General features: G+C 50.4%; 1 protein-coding gene across 1 annotated transcript in view; it reads left to right on the top strand.

Annotated features, from left to right (window-relative positions):
- Positions 1 to 25,759, top strand: part of ADAP2 (ArfGAP with dual PH domains 2) — an 84,768-nt gene that overhangs the window by 14,597 nt on the left and 44,412 nt on the right. Inside the window, exons 2-6 of the mRNA XM_073563822.1 lie at positions 17,674 to 17,801; positions 23,100 to 23,191; positions 23,687 to 23,766; positions 23,859 to 23,971; positions 25,148 to 25,294. Coding sequence (XP_073419923.1) covers positions 17,674 to 17,801; positions 23,100 to 23,191; positions 23,687 to 23,766; positions 23,859 to 23,971; positions 25,148 to 25,294 — 560 coding nt within the window. The remainder of the gene's footprint in view (positions 1 to 17,673; positions 17,802 to 23,099; positions 23,192 to 23,686; positions 23,767 to 23,858; positions 23,972 to 25,147; positions 25,295 to 25,759) is intronic.

Below are 25,759 nucleotides of genomic sequence, written 5' to 3'. Positions count from 1 at the left end.
TTATCTGTGGTGCCGCTATGGTCAGCCGCCATATCGAAGCACAAGCTCTGATAAGAGCTCAGTCACACGGTGCAGTGTTATCTGTGGTGCCACTATGGTCAGCCGCCATATCGAAGCACAAGCTCTGATAAGAGCTCAGTCACACTGTGCAGTGTTATCTGTGGTGCCGCTATGGTCAGCCGCCATATCGAAGCACAAGCTCTGATAAGAGCTCAGTCACACGGTGCAGTGTTATCTGTGGTGCCGCTATGGTCAGCCGCCATATCGAAGCACAAGCTCTGATAAGAGCTCAGTCACACTGTGCAGTGTTATCTGTGGTGCCGCTATGGTCAGCCGCCATATCGAAGCACAAGCTCTGATAAGAGCTCAGTCACACGGTGCAGTGTTATCTGTGGTGCCGCTATGGTCAGCCGCCATATCGAAGCACAAGCTCTGATAAGAGCTCAGTCACACGGTGCAGTGTTATCTGTGGTGCCACTATGGTCAGCCGCCATATCGAAGCACAAGCTCTGATAAGAGCTCAGTCACACGGTGCAGTGTTATCTGTGGTGCCGCTATGGTCAGCCGCCATATCGAAGCACAAGCTCTGATAAGAGCTCAATCACACGGTGCACTCTAATCTGTGGTGTCGCTATGGTCAGCCGCAATATCGAAGCACAAGCTCTGATAAGAGCTCAGTCACACGGTGCAGTGATATTTGTGGTGCCGCTATGGTCAGCCGCCATATCAAAGCACAAGCTCTGATAAGAGCTCAGTCACACGATGCAGTGTTATCTGTGGTACCGCTATGGTCAGCCGCCATATCGAAGCACAAGCTCTGATAAGAGCTCAGTCACACTGTGCAGTGTTATCTGTGGTGCCACTATGGTTAGCCGCCATATCAAAGCACAAGCTCTGATAAGAGCTCAGTCACACGGTGCAGTGTTATCTGTGGTGCCGCTATGGTCAGCCGTCATATCGAAGCACAAGCTCTGATAAGAGCTCAGTCACACGGTGCAGTATTATCTGTGGTGCCGCTATGGTCAGCCGCCATATCGAAGCACAAGCTCTGATAACACTGCACCGTGTGACTGAGCTCTTATCAGAGCTTGTGCTTCGCTATGGCGGCTGACCGTAGTGGCACCACAGATAACACTGCACCGTGTGACTGAGCTCTTATCTGTGGTGCCACTACGGTCAGCCGCCATAGCGAAGCACAAGCTCTGATAAGAGCTCTGTCACACTGTGCAGTGTTATCTGTGGTGCCGCTATGGTCAGCCGCCATATCGAAGCACAAGCTCTGATAAGAGCTCAGTCACACTGTGTAGTCTTATCTGTGGTGCCGATATGGTCAGCCGCCATATCGAAGCACAAGCTCTGATAAGAGCTCAGTCACACGGTGCAGTGTTATCTGTGGTGCCGCTATGGTCAGCCGCCATATCGAAGCACAAGCTCTGATAAGAGCTCAGTCACACTGAGCAGTGTTATCTGTGGTACCGCTATGGTCAGCCGCCATAGCGAAGCACAAGCTCTGATAAGAGCTCAGTCACACGGTGCAGTGTTATCTGTGGTGCCGCTATGGTCAGCCGCCATATCGAAGCACAAGCTCTGATAAGAGCTCAGTCACACGGTGCAGTGTTATCTGTGGTGCCATTATGGTCAGCCGCCATATCGAAGCACAAGCTCTGATAAGAGCTCAGTCACACTGTGCATTGTTATCTGTGGTGCCGCTATGGTCAGCCGCCATATCGAAGCACAAGCTCTGATAAGAGCTCAGTCACACGGTGCAGTGTTATCTGTGGTGCCGCTATGGTCAGCCGCCATATCGAAGCACAAGCTCTGATAAGAGCTCAGTCACACTGTGCAGTGTTATCTGTGGTGCCGCTATGGTCAGCCGCCTTATCAAAGCACAGGCTCTGATAAGAGCTCAGTCACACGGTGCAGTGTTATCTGTGGTGCCGCTATGGTCAGCCGCCATATCGAAGCACAAGCTCTGATAAGAGCTCAGTCACACGGTGCAGTGTTATCTGTGGTGCCACTATGGTCAGCAGCCATATCGAAGCACAAGCTATGATAAGAGCTCAGTCACACGGTGCAGTGATATCTGTGATGCCACTATGGTCAGCCGCCATATCGAAGCACAAGCTCTGATAAGAGCTCAGTCACACGGTGCAGTGATATCTGTGGTGCCACTATGGTCAGCCGCCATATCGAAGCACAAGCTCTGATAAGAGCTCAGTCACACGGTGCAGTGTTATCTGTGGTGACACTATGGTCAGCCGCCATATCGAAGCACAAGCTCTGATAAGAGCTCAGTCACACTGTGCAGTGTTATCTGTGGTGCCGCTATGGTCAGCCGCCATATCGAAGCACAAGCTCTGATAAGAGCTCAGTCACACGGTGCAGTGATATCTGTGATGCCACTATGGTCAGCCGCCATATCGAAGCACAAGCTCTGATAAGAGCTCAGTCACACGATGCAGTGTTATCTGTGGTGCCGCTATGGTCAGCCGCCATATCGAAGCACAAGCTCTGTTAAGAGCTCAATCACACGGTGCAGTCTAATCTGTGGTGCCACTATGGTCAGCCGCCATATCGAAGCACAAGCTCTGATAAGAGCTCAGTCACACGGTGCAGTGTTATCTGTGGTGCCGCTATGGTCAGCCGCCATATCGAAGCACAAGCTCTGATAAGAGCTCAATCACACGGTGCAGTCTAATCTGTGGTGTCGCTATGGTCAGCCGCCATATCGAAGCACAAGCTCTGATAAGAGCTCAGTCACACGGTGCAGTAATATCTGTGGTGCCGCTATGGTCAGCCGCCATATCGAAGCACAAGCTCTGATAAGAGCTCAGTCACACGGTGCAGTGTTATCTGTGGTGCCGCTATGGTCAGCCGCCATATCGAAGCACAAGCTCTGATAAGAGCTCAGTCACACGGTGCAGTGATATCTGTGGTGCCGCTATGGTCAGCCGCCATATCAAAGCACAAGCTCTGATAACACTGCACCGTGTGACTGAGCTCTTATCAGAGCTTGTGCTTTGATATGGCGGCTGACCATAGCGGCACCACAGATATCACTGCACCGTGTGACTGAGCTCTTATCTGTGGTGCCGCTATGGTCAGCCGCCATATCGAAGCACAAGCTCTGATAAGAGCTCAGTCACACGGTGCAGTGTTATCTGTGGTGCCACTATGGTTAGCCGCCATATCGAAGCACAAGCTCTGATAAGAGCTCAGTCACACGGTGCAGTGTTATCTGTGGTGCGGCTATGGTCAGCCGCCATATCGAAGCACAAGCTCTGATAAGAGCTCAGTCACATGGTGCAGTATTATCTGTGGTGCCGCTATGGTCAGCCGCCATATCGAAGCACAAGCTCTGATAACACTGCACCGTGTGACTGAGCTCTTATCAGAGCTTGTGCTTCGCTATGGCGGCTGACCATAGTGGCACCACAGATAACACTGCACCGTGTGACTGAGCTCTTATCTGTGGTGCCACTACGGTCAGCCGCCATAGCGAAGCACAAGCTCTGATAAGAGCTCAGTCACACTGTACAGTGTTATCTGTGGTGCCGCTATGGTCAGCCGCCATATCGAAGCACAAGCTCTGATAAGAGCTCAGTCACACTGTGTAGTCTTATCTGTGGTGCCGATATGGTCAGCCGCCATATCGAAGCACAAGCTCTGATAAGAGCTCAGTCACACGGTGCAGTGTTATCTGTGGTGCCGCTATGGTCAGCCGCCATATCGAAGCACAAGCTCTGATAAGAGCTCAGTCACACGGTGCAGTGTTATCTGTGGTGCCGCTATGGTCAGCCGCCATATCGAAGCACAAGCTCTGATAAGAGCTCAGTTACACTGAGCAGTGTTATCTGTGGTGCCGCTATGGTCAGCCGCCATAGCGAAGCACAAGCTCTGATAAGAGCTCAGTCACACGGTGCAGTGTTATCTGTGGTGCCGCTATGGTCAGCCGCCATATCGAAGCACAAGCTCTGATAAGAGCTCAGTCACACGGTGCAGTGTTATCTGTGGTGCCATTATGGTCAGCCACCATATCGAAGCACAAGCTCTGATAAGAGCTCAGTCACACTGCAGTGTTATCTGTGGTGCCGCTATGGTCAGCCGCCATATCGAAGCACAAGCTCTGATAAGAGCTCAGTCACACGGTGCAGTGTTATCTGTGGTGCCGCTATGGTCAGCCGCCATATCGAAGCACAAGCTCTGATAAGAGCTCAGTCACACTGTGCAGTGTTATCTGTGGTGCCGCTATGGTCAGCCGCCTTATCGAAGCACAGGCTCTGATAAGAGCTCAGTCACACGGTGCAGTGTTATCTGTGGTGTCGCTATGGTCAGCCGCCATATCGAAGCACAAGCTCTGATAAGAGCTCAGTCACACGGTGCAGTGTTATCTGTGGTGCCACTATGGTCAGCAGCCATATCGAAGCACAAGCTCTGATAAGAGCTCAGTCAGACGGTGCAGTGATATCTGTGATGCCACTATGGTTAGCCGCCATATCAAAGCACAAGCTCTGATAAGAGCTCAGTCACACGGTGCAGTGTTATCTGTGGTGCCGCTATGGTCAGCCGTCATATCGAAGCACAAGCTCTGATAAGAGCTCAGTCACACGGTGCAGTATTATCTGTGGTGCCGCTATGGTCAGCCGCCATATCGAAGCACAAGCTCTGATAACACTGCACCGTGTGACTGAGCTCTTATCAGAGCTTGTGCTTCGCTATGGCGGCTGACCGTAGTGGCACCATAGATAACACTGCACCGTGTGACTGAGCTCTTATCTGTGGTGCCACTACGGTCAGCCGCCATAGCGAAGCACAAGCTCTGATAAGAGCTCTGTCACACTGTGCAGTGTTATCTGTGGTGCCGCTATGGTCAGCCGCCATATCGAAGCACAAGCTCTGATAAGAGCTCAGTCACACTGTGTAGTCTTATCTGTGGTGCCGATATGGTCAGCCGCCATATCGAAGCACAAGCTCTGATAAGAGCTCAGTGACACGGTGCAGTGTTATCTGTGGTGCCGCTATGGTCAGCCGCCATATCGAAGCACAAGCTCTGATAAGAGCTCAGTCACACGGTGCAGTCTAATATGTGGTGTCGCTATGGTCAGCCGCCATATCAAAGCACAAGCTCTGATAAGAGCTCAGTCACACGGTGCAGTGTTATCTGTGGTGCTGCTATGGTCAGCCGCCATATCGAAGCACAAGCTCTGATAAGAGCTCAGTCACACGGTGCAGTCTAATATGTGGTGTCGCTATGGTCAGCCGCCATATCGAAGCACAAGCTCTGATAAGAGCTCAGTCACACTGTGCAGTGTTATCTGTGGTGCCGCTATGGTCAGCCGCCTGTTGTGAGTTCATTTTCCCCTTCACTACTGAGGCCCGAGGAACTCCCTCTTCTGGTGAAGAAAGGTAGTGAGCCTGATTGTCAAACACCTGGGGCTGATGATGATGACTGGCTGAGTGGAGTTAATTACTGGATATAAGGCTGCCAACGCCCTTCTGCCCTGCGGGTGATTTCTCTGTGGACTTCTAGGAAACCAGTCTGATTCCTGCTCATCTAAAGCTAAGATTTCTGCTTTGCCTTTTTGCATTAGTGTTTTTGTTTTCCTTGCTTTTCTGGATTCTGCCATTCCCTGCTGGGGTGAGCTGAATCTCCTTTTGCCTGTTGCTCTGTCTTCAGAATATTCCTGAGTACTGACATAGCCTTTTTTGAAGCCTAGCGTCTTCAGGGCCTTTTTTACTGTCAGTTTGTTGGCTCTTATTTTCATAGGGTTTTTCACGGATTGCAGACAGCAGCCTTCCTGTCCTTTCCTATCTAAGCTAGCTTGGGCCCCATCTTTGCTCAGTCTATCTTTCTGTCTGTGTTTTGTTCTTCTTGCTTCACCGTCATTATATGTGGGGGGCTGCCTTTTGCTTTGGGGTCTGCTCTGGGGCAGTTTAGATTTCCCTTTCTGTCTTTAGGCTATGTAGTCCTCCGGCTGTGATCGAGGGGCCTAGGGCATCGTTGGAGCCCCCCACAGGTACTGCTAGTTGTGTTGATAGGTTCAGGGGTCTGCAATCCGATAGCTGCCAACTTCTCTGGTTTTCTGGACTTGGCTGGCATTTCTGTTTTTGCCTCCTACGGTGACTCAATCATAACAGAATCACCCGCCATACCGCAGATTCTAGGGTACTCAATTGCAGGAAAGAATTGTATAAAAAAAAAAAGTGTGTATATTTTTTCCTCTATATCTCTGAGGACGTAGGGGGAATTTTATTTTCTCTCAATGGAGATAAAGCAATTGTCTGATCGTGTGGAGCAGCTCGCTGCGGAAGTGCGGGGAATTTCCGCCTACCTTGCTCATTCACATGCTGCTGAACCAAAGATTCCTACACCTGATTTATTTTTTGGGGATCGGTCTAAATTTTTGAATTTCAAAAATAATTGTAAATTATTTTTTGCCTTGAAGCCTAACTCGTCAGGGAGCTCCGCGCAGCAGGTTAAAATTGTCATCTCTTTGTGCGTGGCGATCCCCAGGATTGGGCGTTTTCTTTGAAACCAGATGATCCTATTCTGACTAATGTGAACACATTTTTTCAGGCCTTGGGGTTGTTGTATGACGAACCTAATGCTATTGATCAGGCTGAAAAGACCCTGCTGGCATTGAACCAGGGTCGTGATTCTGCAGAATTGTACTGTCAAAAAATCCGAAAGTGGGCGGTCCTTACTACCTGGAATGATAATGCCTTGGCTGCTCTCTTTCGGAAGGGGTTGTCAGAAGCCGTAAAAGATACTATGGTGGGATTTCCTGTTCCCTCTGGTCTTGACGATTCTATGTCTTTAGCCATTCAGGTTGATCGGCGTTTGCGCGAACGCAGAGCTGCACGAGAGGTGTTGCCACCTGTTGAACAGATGTCTGAACCTATACAATGTGATTGTTTTTTCCAGAGAGCAGCGTCAGGAGTTCAGAAGGCGTAATAAGTTGTGTTTTTTCTGTGGAGATGCCTCACATATTATTTCTGTCTGTCCTAAACGCGAGAAACGCCTTGCACACACGTTTTCTGTTGGTGGTGTTCAACCTAAGTTTCTTCTGGCTATTACTCTGATCTGCTCCCTGTCCACATTTTCCGCCAAGGCTTTTGTGGATTCGGGAGCAGCTCTAAACCTAATGGACTTGGATTTTGCTAAACATTGTGGATTTCCGATGACACCTCTGCAGACGCCTATCCCTTTGAGGGGGATTGATGCTACTCCTTTGGCTAAAAATAAACCTCAGTTTTGGACCCAGGTGGTAATGCGGGTCGCCCCAGACCATCAAGAAAATTGCAGGTTGTTGGTGTTACATAATCTGCATGATACTATTGTTCTGGGGTTTCCCTGGTTACAAATTCATAATCCAGTTTTGGATTAGAAATCTGTGTCTGTGGTGAGTTGGGGTTGTCGGTGTGCCTTTAGTGAGGCTCCGGTGTTTTCCACCTCTCCTCAGTCGCATGATGTTCCTGATTATTTGGCGGACTTTTATGATGTATTTAGTGAGAATGAGTCTGCGTCTCTGCCTCCTCATAGGAGTTATGACTGTGCAATTGAACTGAGCCCGGGGTGTAAATTTCCCAAGGGTCGGCTCTTCAATTTATCTGTACCCGAGCACGAGGCTATGCGATCCTATATTAAGGAGGTGTTGGAGAAGGGTCATATTAGACCATCCTCGTCTCCTTTAGGTGCCGGTTTTTTTTTTGTAGCCAAAAAGGATGGTTCATTAAGGCCTTGTATTGACTATCGTGCCCTCAACAAAATTACTGTTAAATATCAGTATCCGTTACCCCTGATTTCTGATCTATTCTCCAGAGTTAAAGGTGCTTGCTGGTTTACCAAGCTTGACCTCAGGGGGGCGTTTAATCTTATTCGCATTAAGCATGGGGATGAATGGAAGACGGCGTTTAATACTCCGGAGGGACATTTTGAGTACCTGGTGATGCCTTTTGGGCTCACTAATGCCCCTTCTGTCTTCCAGTGCTTCATGGACGATATTTTCCGAGATTTTGTCGATAAATTTTTGATTATCTATCTGGATGATATTTTGATCTTCTCCAAGGATTGGGATTCTCATGTGGAACATATTCGGACTGTGTTCCGGATCTTGAGGGAGAATTCCCTGTATGTCAAAGGATCTAAATGCCTTTTTGGAGTACAGAGGATTTCTTTTTTGGGATTTATTTTGTCCCCGTCAACTATTGAAATGGACCCGTCCAAGGTACAGGCCATTTACGATTGGGTTCAGCCCACTTCTTTGAAGGCCCTCCAGAAGTTTTTGGGTTTTGCTAATTTTTATCGGAAATTTATAGCAAAATTTTCTAGTATTGCCAAGCTATTGACTGATTTGACTAAGAAGGGTGCTGATGTGTTAAATTGGTCTCCGGAGACTGTTTCTTCCTTTCAGGAGCTGAAGCGAAGATTCACCTCCGCCCCGGTTTTGCGGCAACCTGATGTCTCACTTCCGTTCCAGGTAGAGGTGGATGCTTCTGAGATTGGTGCAGGAGCTGTTTTGTCCCAAAAGGATCCTGTAACATCTAAAATGAATCCCTGTGCTTTCTTTTCCCGAAAGTTCTCTCCATCTGAACGTAACTATGATGTGGGGAATCGGGAACTGTTAGCCATGAAATGGGCATTTGAGGAGTGGAGACATTGGTTGGAGGGAGCTAAGCATCAAGTCGTGGTCCTCACTGACCACAAGAATTTGATTTACCTAGAGTCGGCTAAGCGCTTGAACCCTAGACAGGCTAGGTGGGCCTTGTTTTTTACACGTTTTGATTTTGTGGTTTCTTTTCTTCCTGGAACTAAGAATGTCAAGGCTGACGCCCTCTCTAGGAGCTTCTTTGATGATTCTCCTGTGGTGACCAAGCCTGCTACCATCTTAGGCGAAGGGGTAGTTCTTTCTGCCATCTCGCCCGATTTGAGACGTGCTCTGGAAGAGTTCCAGGAGGACAAACCTGAGCGTTGTCCCAGTGGAAAGTTGTATGTGATGTCTGAAGTTCATTGCTCTGCTTTGGCTGGTCATCCAGGTATTTTTGGTACTAGAGATCTGGTGAGTCGGTCTTTTTGGTGGCCCTCCTTGTCTCGTGATGTCAGGAATTTTGTGCAGTCCTGTGGGACGTGCTCCCGGTCTAAATCGTGTTCTCGCTCTAGTGGGTTGTTGATGCCTTTGCCTGTCCCCAAGAGGCCATGGACCCATATTTCAATGGATTTCATCTCTGATATGCCTGTCTCTCAAAGGATGACTGTTATTTGGGTGATTTGTGATAGGTTCTCTAAGATGGTTCATCTTGTACCACTCCCTAAGTTGCCGTCTTCCTCTGAATTGTTGCCCCTGTTTTTACAACAGGTGGTTCGCTTGCACGGGATTCCTGAGAACATTGTATCTGACAGAGGAGTCCAGTTTGTGTCTAGATTTTGGAGAACTTTCTGTTCCAAGCTGGGAATTCAGTTGTCCTTCTCCTCTGCTTTTCACCCTCAGACCAATGGGCAGACAGAGAGAACAAACCAGACCTTGGAGTCATATTTGAGATGTTTTATTTCTGCTGATCAGGATGATTGGGTTTCATTTTTGCCCTTGGCCGAATTTGCTTTAAATAATAGAGCTAGTTCTGCCACTTTGATGTCACCTTTTTTTGTAACTTTGGGTTTCATCCTCGATTTTCTTCAGGGCAGGTGGAGCCCTCTGCCTGCCCAGGTGTTGACACTGTGGTGGAGAGAATGCACCAGATCTGGGACCAAGTGGTGGATAAGTTATCTCTCTCCCAGGAAAAGGCCCAGCGGTTTTCCAACCGACATAGGACCATTGGTCCCCAGTTTAAGGTTGGTGATATGGTGTGGTTATCATCAAAAAATATTGCTATGAAGGTGGCTTCTCCTAAGTTTAAGCCTAGATTTATTGGACCTTACAAGATTTTGGAGATTATTAATCCGGTCTCTTTTCGTTTGGCTCTTCCTGTCACATTTAAAATCCATAATGTGTTCCATAAATCTTTGTTGAAGAGGTTTGTTGAACCTGTTGTTCCGGGGGTTGCACCTCCAGACCCTGTATTGGTTGAAGGTAACATGGAATATGAGGTAGAGAAAGTACTGGATTCCCGTCTGGCTAGACGGAGACTCCAGTATTTGGTTAAGTGGAAGGGTTATGGTCAGGAGGATAATTCCTGGGTCTCTGCCTCTGATATTCATGCCAAAAGATTGGTGCGTGCCTTTCATCGGGCTCACCCTGATCGCCCTGGTGGCGTGGTTGAGGGTTCGGTGACCCCTCCTCAAGGGGGAGGTACTGTTGTGAGTTCATTTTCCCCTTCACTACTGAGGTCCGAGGAACTCCCTCTTCTGGTGAAGAAAGGTAGTGAGCCTGATTGTCAAACACCTGGGGCTGATGATGATGACTGGCTGAGTGGAGTTAATTACTGGATATAAGGCTGCCGACGCCCTTCTGGCCTGCGGGTGATTTCTCTGTGGACTTCTAGGAAACCAGTCTGATTCCTGCTCATCTAAAGCTAAGATTTCTGCTTTGCCTTTTTGCATTAGTGTTTTGTTTTCCTTTCTTTTCTGGATTCTGCCATTCCCTGCTGGGGTGAGCTGAATCTCCTTTTGCCTGTTGCTCTGTCTTCAGAATATTCCTGAGTACTAACATAGCCTTTTTTGAAGCCTAGCGTCTTCAGGGCCTTTTTTACTGTCAGTTTGTTGGCTCTTATTTTCATAGGGTTTTTCACGGATGGCAGACAGCAGCCTTCCTGTCCTTTCCTATCTAAGCTAGCTTGGGCCCCATCTTTGCTCAGTCTATCTTTCTGTCTGTGTTTTGTTCTTTCTTCTTGCTTCACCGTCATTATATGTGGGGGGATGCCTTTTGCTTTGGGGTCTGCTCTGGGGCAATTAAGATTTCCCTTTCTGTCTTTAGGCTATGTAGTCCTCCGGCTGTGATCGAGGGGCCTAGGGCATCGTAGGAGCCCCCCACGGCTACTGCTAGTTGTGTTGATAGGTTCAGTGGTCTGCAATCCGATAGCTGCCAACTTCTCTGGTTTTCTGGACTTGGCTGGCATTTCTGTTTTTGCCTCCTACGGTGACTCAATCATAACAGCTGCCGTATCGAAGCACAAGCTCTGATAAGAGCTCAGTCACACTGTGCAGTGTTATCTGTGGTGCCGCTATGGTCAGCCACCATATCGAAGCACAAGCTCTGATAAGAGCTCAGTCACACGGTGCAGTGTTATCTGTGGTGCCACTATGGTCAGCCGCCATATCGAAGCGCAAGCTCTGATAAGAGCTCAGTCACACGGTGCAGTCTAATCTGTGGTGCCGCTATGGTCAGCCGCCATATCGAAGCACAAGTTCTGATAAGAGCTCAGTCACACTGTGTAGTCTTATCTGTGGTGCCGATATGGTCAGCCGCCATATTGAAGCACAAGCTCTGATAAGAGCTCAGTCACACGGTGCAGTGTTATCTGTGGTGCCGCTATGGTCAGCCGCCATATCAAAGTACAAACTCTGATAAGAGCTCAGTCACACGGTGCATTCTTATCTGTGGTGCCACTATGGTCAGCCGCCATATCGAAGCACAAGCTCTGATAAGAGCTCAGTCACACGGTGCATTCTAATCTGTGGTGTCGCTATGGTCGCCATATCGAAGCACAAGCTCTGATAAGAGCTCAGTCACACAGTGCGGTGTTATCTGTGGTGCCACTATGGTCAGCCACCATATCGAAGCACAAGCTCTGATAAGAGCTCAGTCACACAGTGCGGTGTTATCTGTGGTGCCGCTATGGTCAGCCGCCATTAATGGAACGTCTCTGAATCTGACCTCACATTAGATGCAAGGTCCATGGGGAATGGCTGATAACAGGGTACAATAGAATGTGTTCCCCTGTGCTACAGCAGTCAGCCTAGGGTAGCTGATACCAAAGAGTAATAGTATCTGGTCAGGCTGCAGCAGAAGTGACAGTGAGGCCGGCCGGTCATGTGCTGAGTGTTGGCTGCTGATCTCCAGTTCTGTGGTTAGCACTTGTTCCCGTCGTAACAGTTGTGAAATCTGTACAAAAAGGATGAAAATAATCCTGCTGACAATGCAGAGGCCATCACCGGGATCTGTCCTGCTGAGGGTGGAGAGGCGATCACCAGGGTCCGTCCTGCTGAGGGTGGAGAGGCGATCACCAGGGTCCGTCCTGCTGATGGTGCAGAGGCCATCACCGGGTTCCGTCCTGTTGGCGGTGCAGAGGCCATCACCGGGGTCCGTCCTGCTGACGGTGCAGAGGCCATCACCGGGGTCCGTCCTGCTGACGGTGCAGAGGCCATCACCGGGGTCCGTCCTGCTGACGGTGCAGAGGCCATCACCGGGGTCCGTCCTGCTGACGGTGCAGAGGCCATCACCGGGGTCAGTCCATCCTGATGAGGGTGCAGAGGCGATCAAAGGGGTCCGTCCTGCTGACGGTGGAGAGGCGATCACAGGAGTCCGTCCTGCTGACGGTGGAGAAGCGATCACCCAGGTCCATCCTGCTGACGGTGCAGAGGCCATCACAGGGGTCCGTCCTGCTGACAGTGCAGAGGCGAGCACTGGGGTCCGTCCAGCTGACGGTGCAGAGGCGATCACAGGGGTCCATCCTGCTGACGGTGCAGAGGGGATCACTGGGATCCATCCTCATGATGGTGCAGAGGCGATGACAGGGGTCCGTCCTGATGAGGGTGCAGAGGCGATCACAGCTGTCCGTCCTGATGAGGGTGCAAAGGCGCTCAGCAGGGTCCGTCCTGATGACGGTGCACAGGCGATCACAGGGGTCCGTCCTGATGACTGTGCAGTGGTGATCACCGAGTCCGTCCTTCTGATGGTGCAGAGGTGATCACTGGGGTCTGTCCTGATGAGGGTGCAGAGGCGATCACAAGGATCCATCCTGATGAGGGTGCAAAGGCGCTCAGCGGGGTCCGTCCTGATGACGGTGCACAGGCGATCACAGGGGTCCGTCCTGATGACTGTGCAGTGGTGATCACCGAGTCCGTCCTTCTGATGGTGCAGAGGTGATCACTGGGGTCTGTCCTGATGAGGGTGCAGAGGCGATCACAAGGATCTGTCCTGATGAGGGTGTAAAGGCGATCACTGGGGTCCGTCCTGCTGATGGTGCAGAGGTGATCACTGGGGTGCGTTCCTGCTGATGGAGGAGGATAGAAAAGTCTGGTGTATAACAAGAGGAGTCTGGAGAAGGACAAAGGAGACTGCCAGGGTCAGAAGGATGTGAGGTGCTCTAGAGGATAACCAAGGGGTGTGGGGAGTCTGGAGAAGACAGAATGGACAAAGGAGGGTAGGTGTCATGATTCTACCCCTCAGTGTGTCTGGGATGAAGTTGCTGACAGCTCAGCCATCCAGTGTGTTGATTGACATCTCCACTATACAATCTGAGACTTGAAGGTGCTGGCTGTTTCCAGGTGTTCACTGTCCCAGGTGATTGTGATGCTTACTTAACTGAGCTGTTTCTCCCATAACTCTGCCAGATGTACATTCAGCGGCTGTGTGGTTTGTTTTCTCTGTGCCTTGTGTTCTGTATGTTGATCTTTCATTGCCTGACCTTGGACTTCGTTCTGACCATCCGCCTGTTTAACCCCATCAGCTCTGATCCATTATCCTGGTATTCTGAGTACGCCTTTGTCTCTTCCTTCTGTTTATGACGTACCCTCCTGGCTTCTGACCTCAGACTCCTTGACTATCCTGACTCACGGCTTATCCATGAGAAGTGACTCTGCATCACACTGGGGTTGTGTCTGGAGGACAGAAGACTCTGGATAGGAAAGAAGGGTCCATAGTGGAGCTTGAGGATCGGACAGAGCAGTCTGTAAAAGGGTCTTGTGGGGATAGAGGAGCCGGGGGAGCAGACAGAGCAGTCTGTAGAAGGGTCTTGTGGGAATAGAGTAGCCTGAGGAGAGGACAGAGCAGTCTGTAGATGGGTCTTGTGGGTATAGAGTAGCCTGGAGAGCGGACAGAGCAGTCTGTAGAAGGGTCTTGTGTGGATGGAGTAGCCTGGGGAGCAGACAGAGCTGTCTGTAGGGGGGTCTTGTGAGGATAGAGGAGCCTGAGAGGACAGGGCAGTCTGTAGAGGGTCTTGTGGGGACAGAGGAGCTTGGGGAGCGGAGAGAGCAGTCTGTAGAGGGGTGTTGCGGGGATGGAGGAGCCTGAGAGGACAAAGCATTCTGTAGAAGGGTCTTGTGGGGTAGAGGAGCCTGTGTAGCAGTCAGAACAGTCTGTAGAGGGGTCTTATGGGGATGGAGGAGCCTGGGGAGCAGACAGAGCAGTCTGTGGAGGTCTTGTGGGAACAGAGGAGCCTGAGGAGCAGACAAAGCAGTCTGTAGAAGGGTCTTGTGGGGTAGAGGAGCCTGTGTAGCAGTCAGAACAGTCTGTAGAGGGGTCTTATGGGGATGGAGGAGCCTGGGGAGCAGACAGAGCAGTCTGTGGAGGTCTTGTGGGAACAGAGGAGCCCGAGGAGCAGACAAAGCAGTCTGTAGAAGGGTCTTGTGGGGTAGAGGAGCCTGTGTAGCAGTCAGAACAGTCTGTAGAGGGGTCTTATGGGGATGGAGGAGCCTGGGGAGCAGACAGAGCAGTCTGTGGAGAGGTCTTGTGGGAACTGAGGAGCCCGAGGAGCAGACAAAGCAGTCTGTGGAAGGGTCTTGTGGGTACAGAGGAACCTGGGGAGCGAACAGAGGTGTCTGATGGGTTGGGCACTGAAGGTTGATCGACAAGTGGCAGAGCAGTCTGGAGATAGGGGGAACCAAAGTCTGCCAAGGAGTCTGGATAAAGAGGGTTATGGGGTCTGCAGAGTCTGAAGGCAGATACTTTTGAGGTCTACGGAGGGAGTCTGGAGATAGGGGGCACAGGGGTCTGTGGAGGAGTCTGGAGAAAGAGGGTTACGGGGTCTGTGGAGGAATCTGGAGAGAGAGGGTTACGGGGGTCTGTGGAGGAATCTGGAGAGAGAGGGTTCCAGGGTCTTGAGGTGGAGTCTGGAGATAGAGAGTTCCAGGGTCTGCAGAGGAGTCTGGAGATAGAGAGCACCGGGGTCTACAGAGGAGTCTGGAGAGAGAGGTTCCTGGATCTATGGAGAAGTCTGGAGATAGGGGGCACCAGGGTCTTGAGGAGGAGTCTGAAGAAATAGAGTTCCAGGGTCTGCGGAGGAGCATGGAGATAGATAGGCGGCACTGGGGTCTGCAGAGGAGTCTGGAGAGAGAGGGTTCTGGGATCTGTGGAGGAGTCTGGAGAGAGAGGGTTACGGGGGCTGTGGATGAGTCTGGAGATAGGGGTGTGAGATATGGGAAAATGATACATAATTGATCTCATTTTAATATCTGATGGAATTCCCTTTCAGTTACGATTTGGCCCAAAATACTTACTCCCATACTCAGCCCCCACCTTTGGCATTCCCCCAGGCCAAAAAGGAAGTGAAATACACATTAAACAATGGGACCTCATTATCCAGTGAAAGCACTTCCTTGGACAAGGCAGACCAATGTTTTTTTTTTAATTAGCTCAAGCATAAAGGCGCTTGAAACTCTCCTGTGGGGGGCCAGAAGGCATAGACTCTGTGTTCCCCAGTACCAAGTCCAGCAATTATCACAGGGGTGTGAACCTTTGTGCAGTTACCAGCCAACTGGCTTACTTTGTTGGACTCAGGTTGACACGCAGACATAGTGGCACCGTAGATCCCAGGCTCTGAGATGTTGAATATAGCAAATGAGCTATAATAAAAGAATGCAATATCTCTGAACCTAGCTGAGCACGTAATAGGAATCTGCATTCCATTCCCCTCAAACCCATACCATGCAGCCACCTCTAGAACTCCGCGTTATTGAGTTATAAAGCATAGCTACCAGAAATTAAATATGGTAGCCATATTTGGTCTCCCTGCCCAGATAAAATCCAAAACCCAAGGGTGGTGGAAAAACCACAAAATGCAACCACAGATCCAATATAATAATATATAAATCTTTATTAGGCAGTAAAGACAGGAATCAACAACAAAAAGTGCTCAGCAATGTGCAACCGAACAATCCTGCGCCAATAGTGGAAAGGCGCTACGTAACCCACCGGGACTCCCAAAAATTATCACATATCAGATGATGAAATGAAATACAGGATATTACATCATACAGACAGCATTTCCATAGTCAGAACTCCAAAATGGAATCAAATATATAGCTGTGATAATATGATATATAACAGCATATTACATAACACATAGACCGATTTTTATAATTTCCAAACCACAATGTGTAAACTCTATGGCTGTGATATCAATCTCTGTTGACCACCACTGTGTTAGTCAGGTCTAAGACAATTATCAATGTCACATGAGCAGACGCTAATATATATCCCACCACAGTGGGTAAACTCCACAGCTGTCAGGTGAAACTCATACCCTAGTCTGCTAACCACTAGCCTCGATCAGATAAATGGTCACGGAGGCTAAATCATGTCCCACATCACATCTGAAAATCATGTAGCTAAACATATTATACATCTTACCGACAGTGGGCAGCACGATAGCAAGTCACGGGGGTCTGCGAGTCTACCCCAGATAAAATCCAGCAGAATCCAGTGGCACCCCCACGGTCCCATTTAGAGCTTTGGGCAGAAAGTTATGGGCGTCCACGTTTCTGGCCAGCAAACCATGCTCTCAGATATGGAAGGAGAGAGGCTGTGCAGCGTGTGGGAGGGAGCAGCCTAGGGGATAATAGGAAGCTCCTCATTTTGGACTCAGTTTTTCTACTAGCAGGATGCCCGTTATCTGACACGGCCAGGGAATCGCGTAACAAAAATTTGGACCTGTGATCTGTCAGCGCCTCCCTGCGGTCACATGCTACATAACATGGTAATTGTAATCTATCTGTACCCTACCCTTGTACTGCACTTGTGACTGTATCCCTGTATATTGTTCTTGTAAATATATACCTGTATATTTCTAGTGCGCCTTTCTGCAATTAAATACAAAATTAATCTTGGGCTGCTCTTTTATCTCGATCCACAAATCCCCACGTCCGCACGCTCGGTTGGTTATTATACGCTACCTGGGTTGGTTTCTGACCCGATATCAGCCTGTTGTCGGACAGGGCTTATATCTAACAAGGAACTGGTGGCAGCATACCGTACTGTGTTAGTGAGGAACTCTGACAGTGACGGCCGCGAGATTTTCTTTTATATCCCCATCCTGGACTGATGATATATAACCCCCCCACTGTGAGCTCCTCAATAACTCGTACCTATAAGGAAAGCCTCTCTGGCGACTATTTGCCCTGAGTGCAGTTCCCTGAGTGAAGTCCACACACCTCTTTCCCTGTACATTCGTCAAAGGGGGCACCGTGTTCTGCTGAGGAGTCTGAAGAGATAGGGGGCACCGGGGTCTGCGGAGGAGTCAGGAGAGAGAGGGTTCCGGGGTCTGCGGAGGAGTCAGGAGAGAGAGGGTTCCGAGGTCTACGTAGGAGTCAGGAGAGAGAGGGTTCCGAACTCTGCGGAAGAGTCTTGAGATAATGGGCACCGGGGTCTGCGGAGGAGTCTGGAGATAGGGGGCACCGGGGTCTGCGGAGGAGTCTGGAGATAGGGGGCACCGGGGTCTGCGGAGGAGTCTGGAGAAGGGGATGTGTATCATATTCCACTTTCCAGTCTGTCACGTCTCCCACTTGTCATCTCTCCACAGAGCCAGTCTGGGCATCATGCGCTGTTGGGGTCTTTGTTTGCTTGGAGTGTTCGGGGGTCCACAGGAACCCAAAAATTGGAAAGGTGAAATCTATACAACTGGATTACATGGAACAAGACTTTGTACAGGTGAGGACCCCCATGGTGGGAGCTGCTCCCTGTGGGGCCACCTCTCACTTCTCCTCCCACACTGTAGGGTCCTATATGTTCCACTAAGCTCTATTACATACTAGTTCACCCCCCATATACAATTATTGAGGAATAACTAAGTACACCCTCTGTGCATTCTATGATCTTATGGCACATTGAAGAAAAATATATAAATGTGATCCTGATAACTACAACCTGAGATGAAGAACGGCATAGGACCATGTACACCACCAGCAATTGCCAAAACTAGGCATTAAAGCATCTGAACAAACCCCAAGACTTATGGAGCCATGTCTTCTGCACAGACTTCATAGCTGTCAAAAACATCTGAAGGGCTGTCACATTGTAGAAGGATCATTATTCTCATTTGCACATGGAAACACGAGAAGCAATGGGATGAAACTGAAAGGAGAAGATACAGATTAAATATTAGACAGTAAAAGTGATCAATGAGTGGAACAGGCTGCCACGAGAGGTGGTGAGTTCTCCTTCAATGGAAGTCTTCAAACAGAGGCTGGACAGACATCTGTCTGAGATGGTTTAGTGACTCCTGCATTGAGCAGGGGGTTGGACCAGATGACCCTGGAGGTCTCTTCCAAGTCTACCATTCTATGATTCTATTACTCTAGAATACCTTGTTATACAGAGGCTTTCATGGTCGCTCAGTGACCTTGAGGTGCGGAGTCGTGCGGGGGGCCCACCTTCTGCTGGCAGGGACGTTTGTTCAAAAGGTGGGCCACCCACATGATGTGATCTAAACTTTATGTTTCTCTTTACACACCCCAGAACTGGACACAGTATTCCAGATGAGGCCTGACCAAGGAGGTGTAGAGGGGGGGAATGACTTCACGTGATCTAGACTCTATGCTTCTCTTATACATCCCAGAACTGGGCCTAGTATTCCAGATGAGGGCTGACCAAGGAGGAGTAGAGGGGGGAATTACTTCACGTGATCTAGACTCTATGCTTCTCTTATACACCCCAGAACTGGACACAGTATTCCAGATGAGGCCTGACCAAGGAGGTGTAGAGGGGGGAATTACCTCACGTGATCTAGACTGTATGCTTCTCTTATACACCCCAGAACTGGACAGAGTATTCCAGATGAGGCCTGACCAAGGAGGAGTAGAGGGGGGGAATTACTTCACGTGATCTAGACTCTATGCTTCTCTTATACATCCTAGAACTGGACACAGTATTCCAGATGAGGCCTGACCAAGGAGGTGTAGAGGGGAGGAATTACTTCACGTGATCTAGACTCTGTGCTTCTCTTATATATCCCTGAACTGGACACAGTATTCCAGATGAGGCCTGACCAAGGAGGAGTAGAGGGGGATAATTACTTCACGTGATATAGACTCTATGCTTCTCTTATACATCCCAGAACTGGGCCTAATATTCCAGATGAGGCCTGACCAATGAGGAGTAGAGAGGGGGAATTCCTTCACGTGATCTAGACTCTATGCTTCTCTTATACATCCCAGAACTGGACACAGTATCCAGATGAGGCCTGACCAATGAGGAGTAGAGAGGGGGAATTCCTTCACGTGATCTAGACTCTATGCTTCTCTTACACATCCCAGAACTGGACACTGTATTCCAGATGAGGCCTGACCAAGGAGGAGTAGAAGGGGATAATTACTTCACGTGATCTAGACTCTGTGCTTCTATTATATATCCCAGAACTGAACATAGTATTCCAGATGAGGCCTGACCAAGGAGGAGTATAGGGGGATAATTACTTCATGTGATCTAGACTCTGTGCTTCTCTTATAATCCCAGAACTGGACACAGTATTCCAGATGAGGCCTGACCAAGGAGGAGTAGAGGTGGAGAATTACTTCATGTGATCTAGACTCTATGCTTCTCTTATACACCACAGAACTGGACACAGTATTCCAGATGAGGTCTGACCAAGGAGGAGTAGAGGGGGGGAATTACTTCACGTGATCTAGACTCTATGCTTCTCTTGTACATCCCAGATCTGGACCTAGTATTCCAGATGAGGCCTGACCAAGGAGGAGTAGAGGGGATAATTACTTCACGTGATCTAGACTCTATGCTTCTCTTATACACCACAGAACTGGACACAGTATTCCAGATGAGGTCTGACCAAGGAGGAGTACAGGGCAATAATGACTTCACGTAATCTAGACTGTATGCTTCTCTTATACATCCCAGAACTGGACACAGTATTCCAGATGAGGCATGACCAAGGAGGAGTAAAGGGGATAATGACTTCACGTGATCTAGACTTTATGCTTCTCTTATACACCCCAGAACTGGACACAGTATTCCAGATGAGACCTGACCAAGGAGGAGTAGAGGGGATAATAACTTCACGTGATCTAGACTCTATGCATCTCTTATACATCCCAAAACTGGACACAGTATTCCAGATGAGGTCTGACCAAGGAGGAGTAGAGGGGATATTACTTCACGTGATCTAGACTCTATGCGTCTCTTATACATCCCAGAACTGGACACAGTATTCCAGATGAGGCCTGACCAAGGAGGAGTAGAGGGGGGATATTACTTCACGTGATCTAGACTCTATGCTTCTCTTATACACCCCAGAACTGGACACAGTATTCCAGATGAGGCCTGACCAAGGAGGAGTAGAGGGGGGATATTACTTCACGTGATCTAGACTCTATGCGTCTCTTATACACCCCAGAACTGGACACCGTATTCCAGATGAGGCCTGACCAAGGAGGAGTAGAGGGGGGATATTACTTCACGTGATCTAGACTCTATGCTTCTCTTGTACATCCCAGATCTGGACCTAGTATTCCAGATGAGGCCTGACCAAGGAGGAGTAGAGGGGGGGAATTACTTCACGTGATCTTGATACACGGTAATACATGGTATTAAGAAATGGGGTATGTGAACTTTTGATCAGGGCCATTTAGATGTTTTGGGTTGTCATTATGATTTAAAATGAGAAAGCGCAGTAGTCTGACAATAAATGGCTTCACCCAACCACTAACCATGAGTGAAGGAAAAGTTTTGGTGTTATCATTCATATTCTCTGAAAAAAAGACCAAGAAAGAAAAAAATTCTGCCTGGGTATGTAAACTTTTGAGCACAACTGTACAGGGACTCTCTATATACCAGGCCCCGCCAGCCCTCCTATACAGTGGGTATGGAAAGTATTCAGACCCCTTTACATTTTTCACTCTTTGTTTCATTGCAGCCATTTGGTAAATTCAGGAAAGTTCACTTTTTTCTCATTAATGTTCACCAGGGTTCCCCAACTCCAGTCGTCAAGGCCCACCAACAGATCATGTTTTCAGGATTTCCCTTGTATTGTACAGGTGATGCAATTATCACCTGGGCAATACTAAGGACATCCTGAAAACATGACCTGTTGGTGGGCCTTGACGACTGGAGTTGGGGGACCCTGATGTGCACTCTACACCCCATCTTGACTGAAAAAAAAAGAGAAATGTAGAAACTTTTGCAAATTTATTAAAAAAAGACAAACTGAAATATCACATGGTCATAAGTATTCAGGCCCTTTGCTCAGTATTGAGTGGAAGCACCTTTTGAGCTAGTACAGCCATGAGTCTTCTTGGGAATGATGCAACAAGTTTATCACCCCTGGATTTGGGGATCCTCTGCCATTCTTCCTTGCAGATCCTCTCCAGTTCCGTCAGGTTGGATGGTGAACATTGGTGGACAGCCATTTTCAGGTCTCTCCAGAGATGCTCCATTGGGTTTAGGTCGGGGCTCTGGCTGGGCCAGTCAGGAATGGTCACAGAGTTGTTCTGAAGCCACTCCTCTGTTATTTTAGCTGTGTGCTTTGGGTCATTGTCTTGTTGGAACCTTCAGCCATGTCTGATGTCCAGAGTACTCTGAAAGAGGTTTTCATCCAGGAGATCTCTGTATTTGGCCGCATTCATGTTTTCTTCAATGGAAACCTGTCGTCCTGTCCCTGCAGCTGAAAAACACCCCCATAGCAAGATGCTGCCACCACCATGTTTCACTGTTGGGATTGTATTGGGCAGGTGATGAGCACTGCCTGGTTTTCTCCACACATACCGCTTAGAATTATCACCAAAAAGTTCTATCTTCATCTCATCAGACCCGAGAATCTTATTTCTCATACTCTGGGAGTCCTTCATGTGTTTCTTAAGAAACACTATGCGGGCTTTCATATGTCTTGCACTGAGGAGAGGCTTCTGTCGGGCCACTCTGCCATAAAGGCCGACTGGTGGAGGGCTGCAGTGATAGTTGATTTGTGTAACTTTCTCCCATCTCCCTGCTGCATCTGTGGAGCTCAGCCACAGTGATCTTGGGGTTCTTCTTTACCTCTGTCACCAAGGCTCTTCTCCCATGATTGCTAAGTTTGGCTGGATGGCCAGGTCTAGGAAGACTTCTGGAGGTCCCAAACTTCTTCCATTTAAGGATTGTGGAGGCCACTGTGCTCTTAGGAACCTTCAGTACTGTAGAAATTCTTTTGTAACCTTGGCCAGATCTGTGCCTTGCCACAATTCTGTCTCTGAGCTCCTTGGCCAGTTCCTTTGGCCTCATGATTCTCATTTGGTGTGACATGCACTGTGAGCTGTGAGGTCTTATATAGACAGGTGTGCATCTTTACAAATCAAGTCCTATCAGTTTAATTACACACAGCTGGACTCCAATGAAGGAGTAGAACCATCTCCAGGAGGATCACAAGGAAATGGACAGCATGTGACTTACATATGAGTGTCTGAGCAAAGGGGCTGAAGACTTATGACCATGTGATATTTCAGTTTTTCTTTTTTAATAAATTTGCAAAAATTTCTACATTTCTGTTTTTTTCAGTCAAGAAGAGTGTACATTAATGAGAAAAAAATGAACTTTTTTTGAATTTACCAAATGGCTGCAAAGAAACAGAGTGAAAAATGTAAAGGGGTCTGAATACTTTCCGTACCCACTGTATACAGCGTCCCGCTATATACCAGGCCTCACCACCCATCCTATATACAGGGACCCGCTATATATACCGGGCCCCGCCACCTCTCCTATATACAGGGACCCTCTGTATACCGGGCACTTTTGTATATTGGGCCTTTCTGAATATCGGGCAGCTCTGTATACCGGGCAGAAATGTATAACGAGTCCCACTATATACCGGGACCCTCTGTATACCAGGCCCTTCTGTATACCGAACCTCTTGGTATATTGGGCCCCTCTGTATACTGTGCCCCACTCTATACCGAGCCCATCTGTATATCGGGTCCCTCTGTATACCGGGCCCCCGTTGTTTTTGTGAACACTTTCTCTTCTCAGTTCCTGCAGAGTCACGGGAACAGAAAAGCCAGAGAGGAATATGAAGCCTTCGTGCCTCCATATTATTACCGGCCCACGGAGAAGGACTTCAAGTACGTACAGGACACGGGGCCGCGGCACAGGTGTCTGAGGCCGGGGGGAGCAGGTGTCCTGAAGCCGGGGGGGGAGCAGGTGTCTGAGCTCGGAGGGGTGGGGGGTGCGAGCAGGTGTCTGAGCTCGGGGGGGGAGCAGGTGTCCTGAGGCTGGGGGGAGCAGGAGTCCTGAGGCTGGGGGGGAGCAGGTGTCCCAAGGCGGGGGGTGCATTTGTCTGAGCTCGGGGGTGGGATTAGGTGTCTGAGCTCGGGTGGAGCAGGTGTCATGAGGCGTCGGGGGGGGAGCAGGTGTCCCGAGGCGGGGGGGTGCATTTGTCTGAACTCGGGGTGGGGGTGGGAGCAGGTGTCTGAGCTCGGGTGGAGCAGTGTCCTGAGGCGCCGGGGTGGAAGCAGGTGTCCCGAGGTGGGGGGGCGCATTTGTCTGAGCTCGGGGGGGCACAGGTGTCTGAGGCAAGGGGAGCAGGTTTTGACCTCTCCGTTGTTTTTTTCCTTTAGGGTATTAAGGGAACAATGGATCCGAGCGAAGTACGAGCGGCAGGAATTCCGGTCCGGTGAGCAGTGTCGCTACGCCGTTGGTAAGTGCAGGACTTGTGGCATGGGCCAGGTCTGGGTGCGCGGACGTCAGCCTCAGGTATCCAGTACACGGTCTCTAATTTGTCTCTGACAGATTTTAAAGAAGGCGTCCTGTGGAAGAAAGGACGAAACAACGGGCAATTCCTGGAGAGACTGTTCAAATTCTCCAAGAGCGACGGCCTGCTGACCTACTGCACGAACGACAAAGTGAGTGTGTGCCTGCACCACTTGTCTCCCGAGGCGGAAGGAGTGTGCGCCTGCACCGCTTGTCTCCAGAGGCCGAAGGAGTGTGCGCCTGCACCGCTTGTCTCCTGAGGCCGTAGGAGTGTGCGCCTGCAACGCTTGTCTCCAGAGTCCAAGGGAGTGTGCGCCTGCACCGCTTGTCTCCAGAGGCCAAAGGAGTGTGCGCCTGCACCGCTTGTCTCCAGAGTCCAAGGGAGTGTGCGCCTGCACCGCTTGTCTCCAGAGGCCGAAGGAGTGTGCGCCTGCACCGCTCGTCTCCAGAGGCCGAGGGAGTGTGCGCCTGCACCGCTTGTCTCCAGAGGCCAAAGGAGTGTGCGCCTGCACCGCTTGTCTCCAGAGTCCAAGGGAGTGTGCGCCTGCATCGCTTGTCTCCAGAGGCCGAAGGAGTGTGCGCCTGCACCGCTCGTCTCCAGAGGCCGAAGGAGTGTGCGCCTGCACCGCTCGTCTCCAGAGGCCGAAGGAGTGTGCGCCTGCACCGCTCGTCTCCAGAGGCCGAAGGAGTGTGCGCCTGCACCGCTCGTCTCCAGAGACCGAAGGAGTGTGCGCCTGTACCGCTCGTCTCCAGAGGCCGAAGGAGTGTGCGCCTGCACCGCTCGTCTCCAGAGGCCAAAGGAGTGTGCGCCTGCACCGCTCGTCTCCAGAGGCCGTAGGAGTGTGCGCCTGCACCGCTCGTCTCAAGAGGCCGTAGGAGTGTGCGCCTGCACCGCTTGTCTCCAGAGGCCGTAGGAGTGTGTGCCTGCACCGCTTGTCTCCAGAGGCCGAAGGAGTGTGCGCCTGCACCGCTTGTCTCCAGAGTCCAAGGGAGTGTGCGCCTGCACCGCTTGTCTCCAGAGTCCAAGGGAGTGTGCGCCTGCACCGCTTGTCTCCAGAGGCTGAAGGAGTGTGCACCTGCACCGCTTGTCTCCAGAGGCCGTAGGAGTGTGCGCCTGCACCGCTTGTCTCCAGAGTCCAAGGGAGTGTGCGCCTGCACCGCTTGTCTCCAGAGTCCAAGGGAGTGTTCGCCTGCACCGCTTGTCTCCAGAGGCCGAAGGAGTCTGCGCCTGCAGCGCTTGTCTCCAGAGGCCGAAGGAGTGTGCGCCTGTACCAGGGACTGTGCCCCGCAGATATTGGGGGATTGGCTGGATGTTTTCTTCCCCTCAGCGCCATACACCCCTGGGGCGGTTTCCTATCCAGAGCCTGAACGCCACGTTCCAGTGCGAGAAGATGGAGCAGGAGCACGGGCTGGAGATCACCTGTGTGCAGGGCGGGCGGACCAGGAGCATCTACGTGTACCACAAGGACGGGGACGTGAGTGCCGCCATGCCCTGCAGGGCATCTCACCCACAGCGCAATTTGTCTGCAGCGCTCCTCACCCGCAGTGCCCATCACCATCAGCAGCACCATTCACCCGCAGCGCCCCTCAACTGCAGTGCCCCTTGCCATCAGCAGCACCATTCGCCCGCAGTGCCCCTTGCCATCAGCAGCACCATTCGCCCGCAGTGCCCCTCACCCGCAGTGCCCCTCGCCATCAGCAGCACCATTCACCCGCAGCGCCCCTCACCCGCAGTGCCCCTCACCATCAGCAGCACCATTCGCCCGCAGTGACCCTCGCCATCAGCAGCACCATTCACCCGCAGCGCCCCTCGCCATCAGCAGCACCATTCACCCGCAGCGCCCTTCACCCCTAGAGCCCCTCACCATGAGCAGCACCATTCACCCGCAGCGCCCCTCACCAGCAGTGCCCATCGCTATCAGCTGCACCATTCACCCGCA

This window comes from Dendrobates tinctorius, unplaced genomic scaffold, assembly GCF_039654945.1.
Source record: "Dendrobates tinctorius isolate UK_male_01 unplaced genomic scaffold, ASM3965494v1 ptg000399l, whole genome shotgun sequence".
Classification (NCBI taxonomy): domain Eukaryota; kingdom Metazoa; phylum Chordata; class Amphibia; order Anura; family Dendrobatidae; genus Dendrobates; species Dendrobates tinctorius.
Note: the sequence above shows the minus strand (reverse complement) of the source record. Positions and strands in the feature narration are given on the sequence as shown.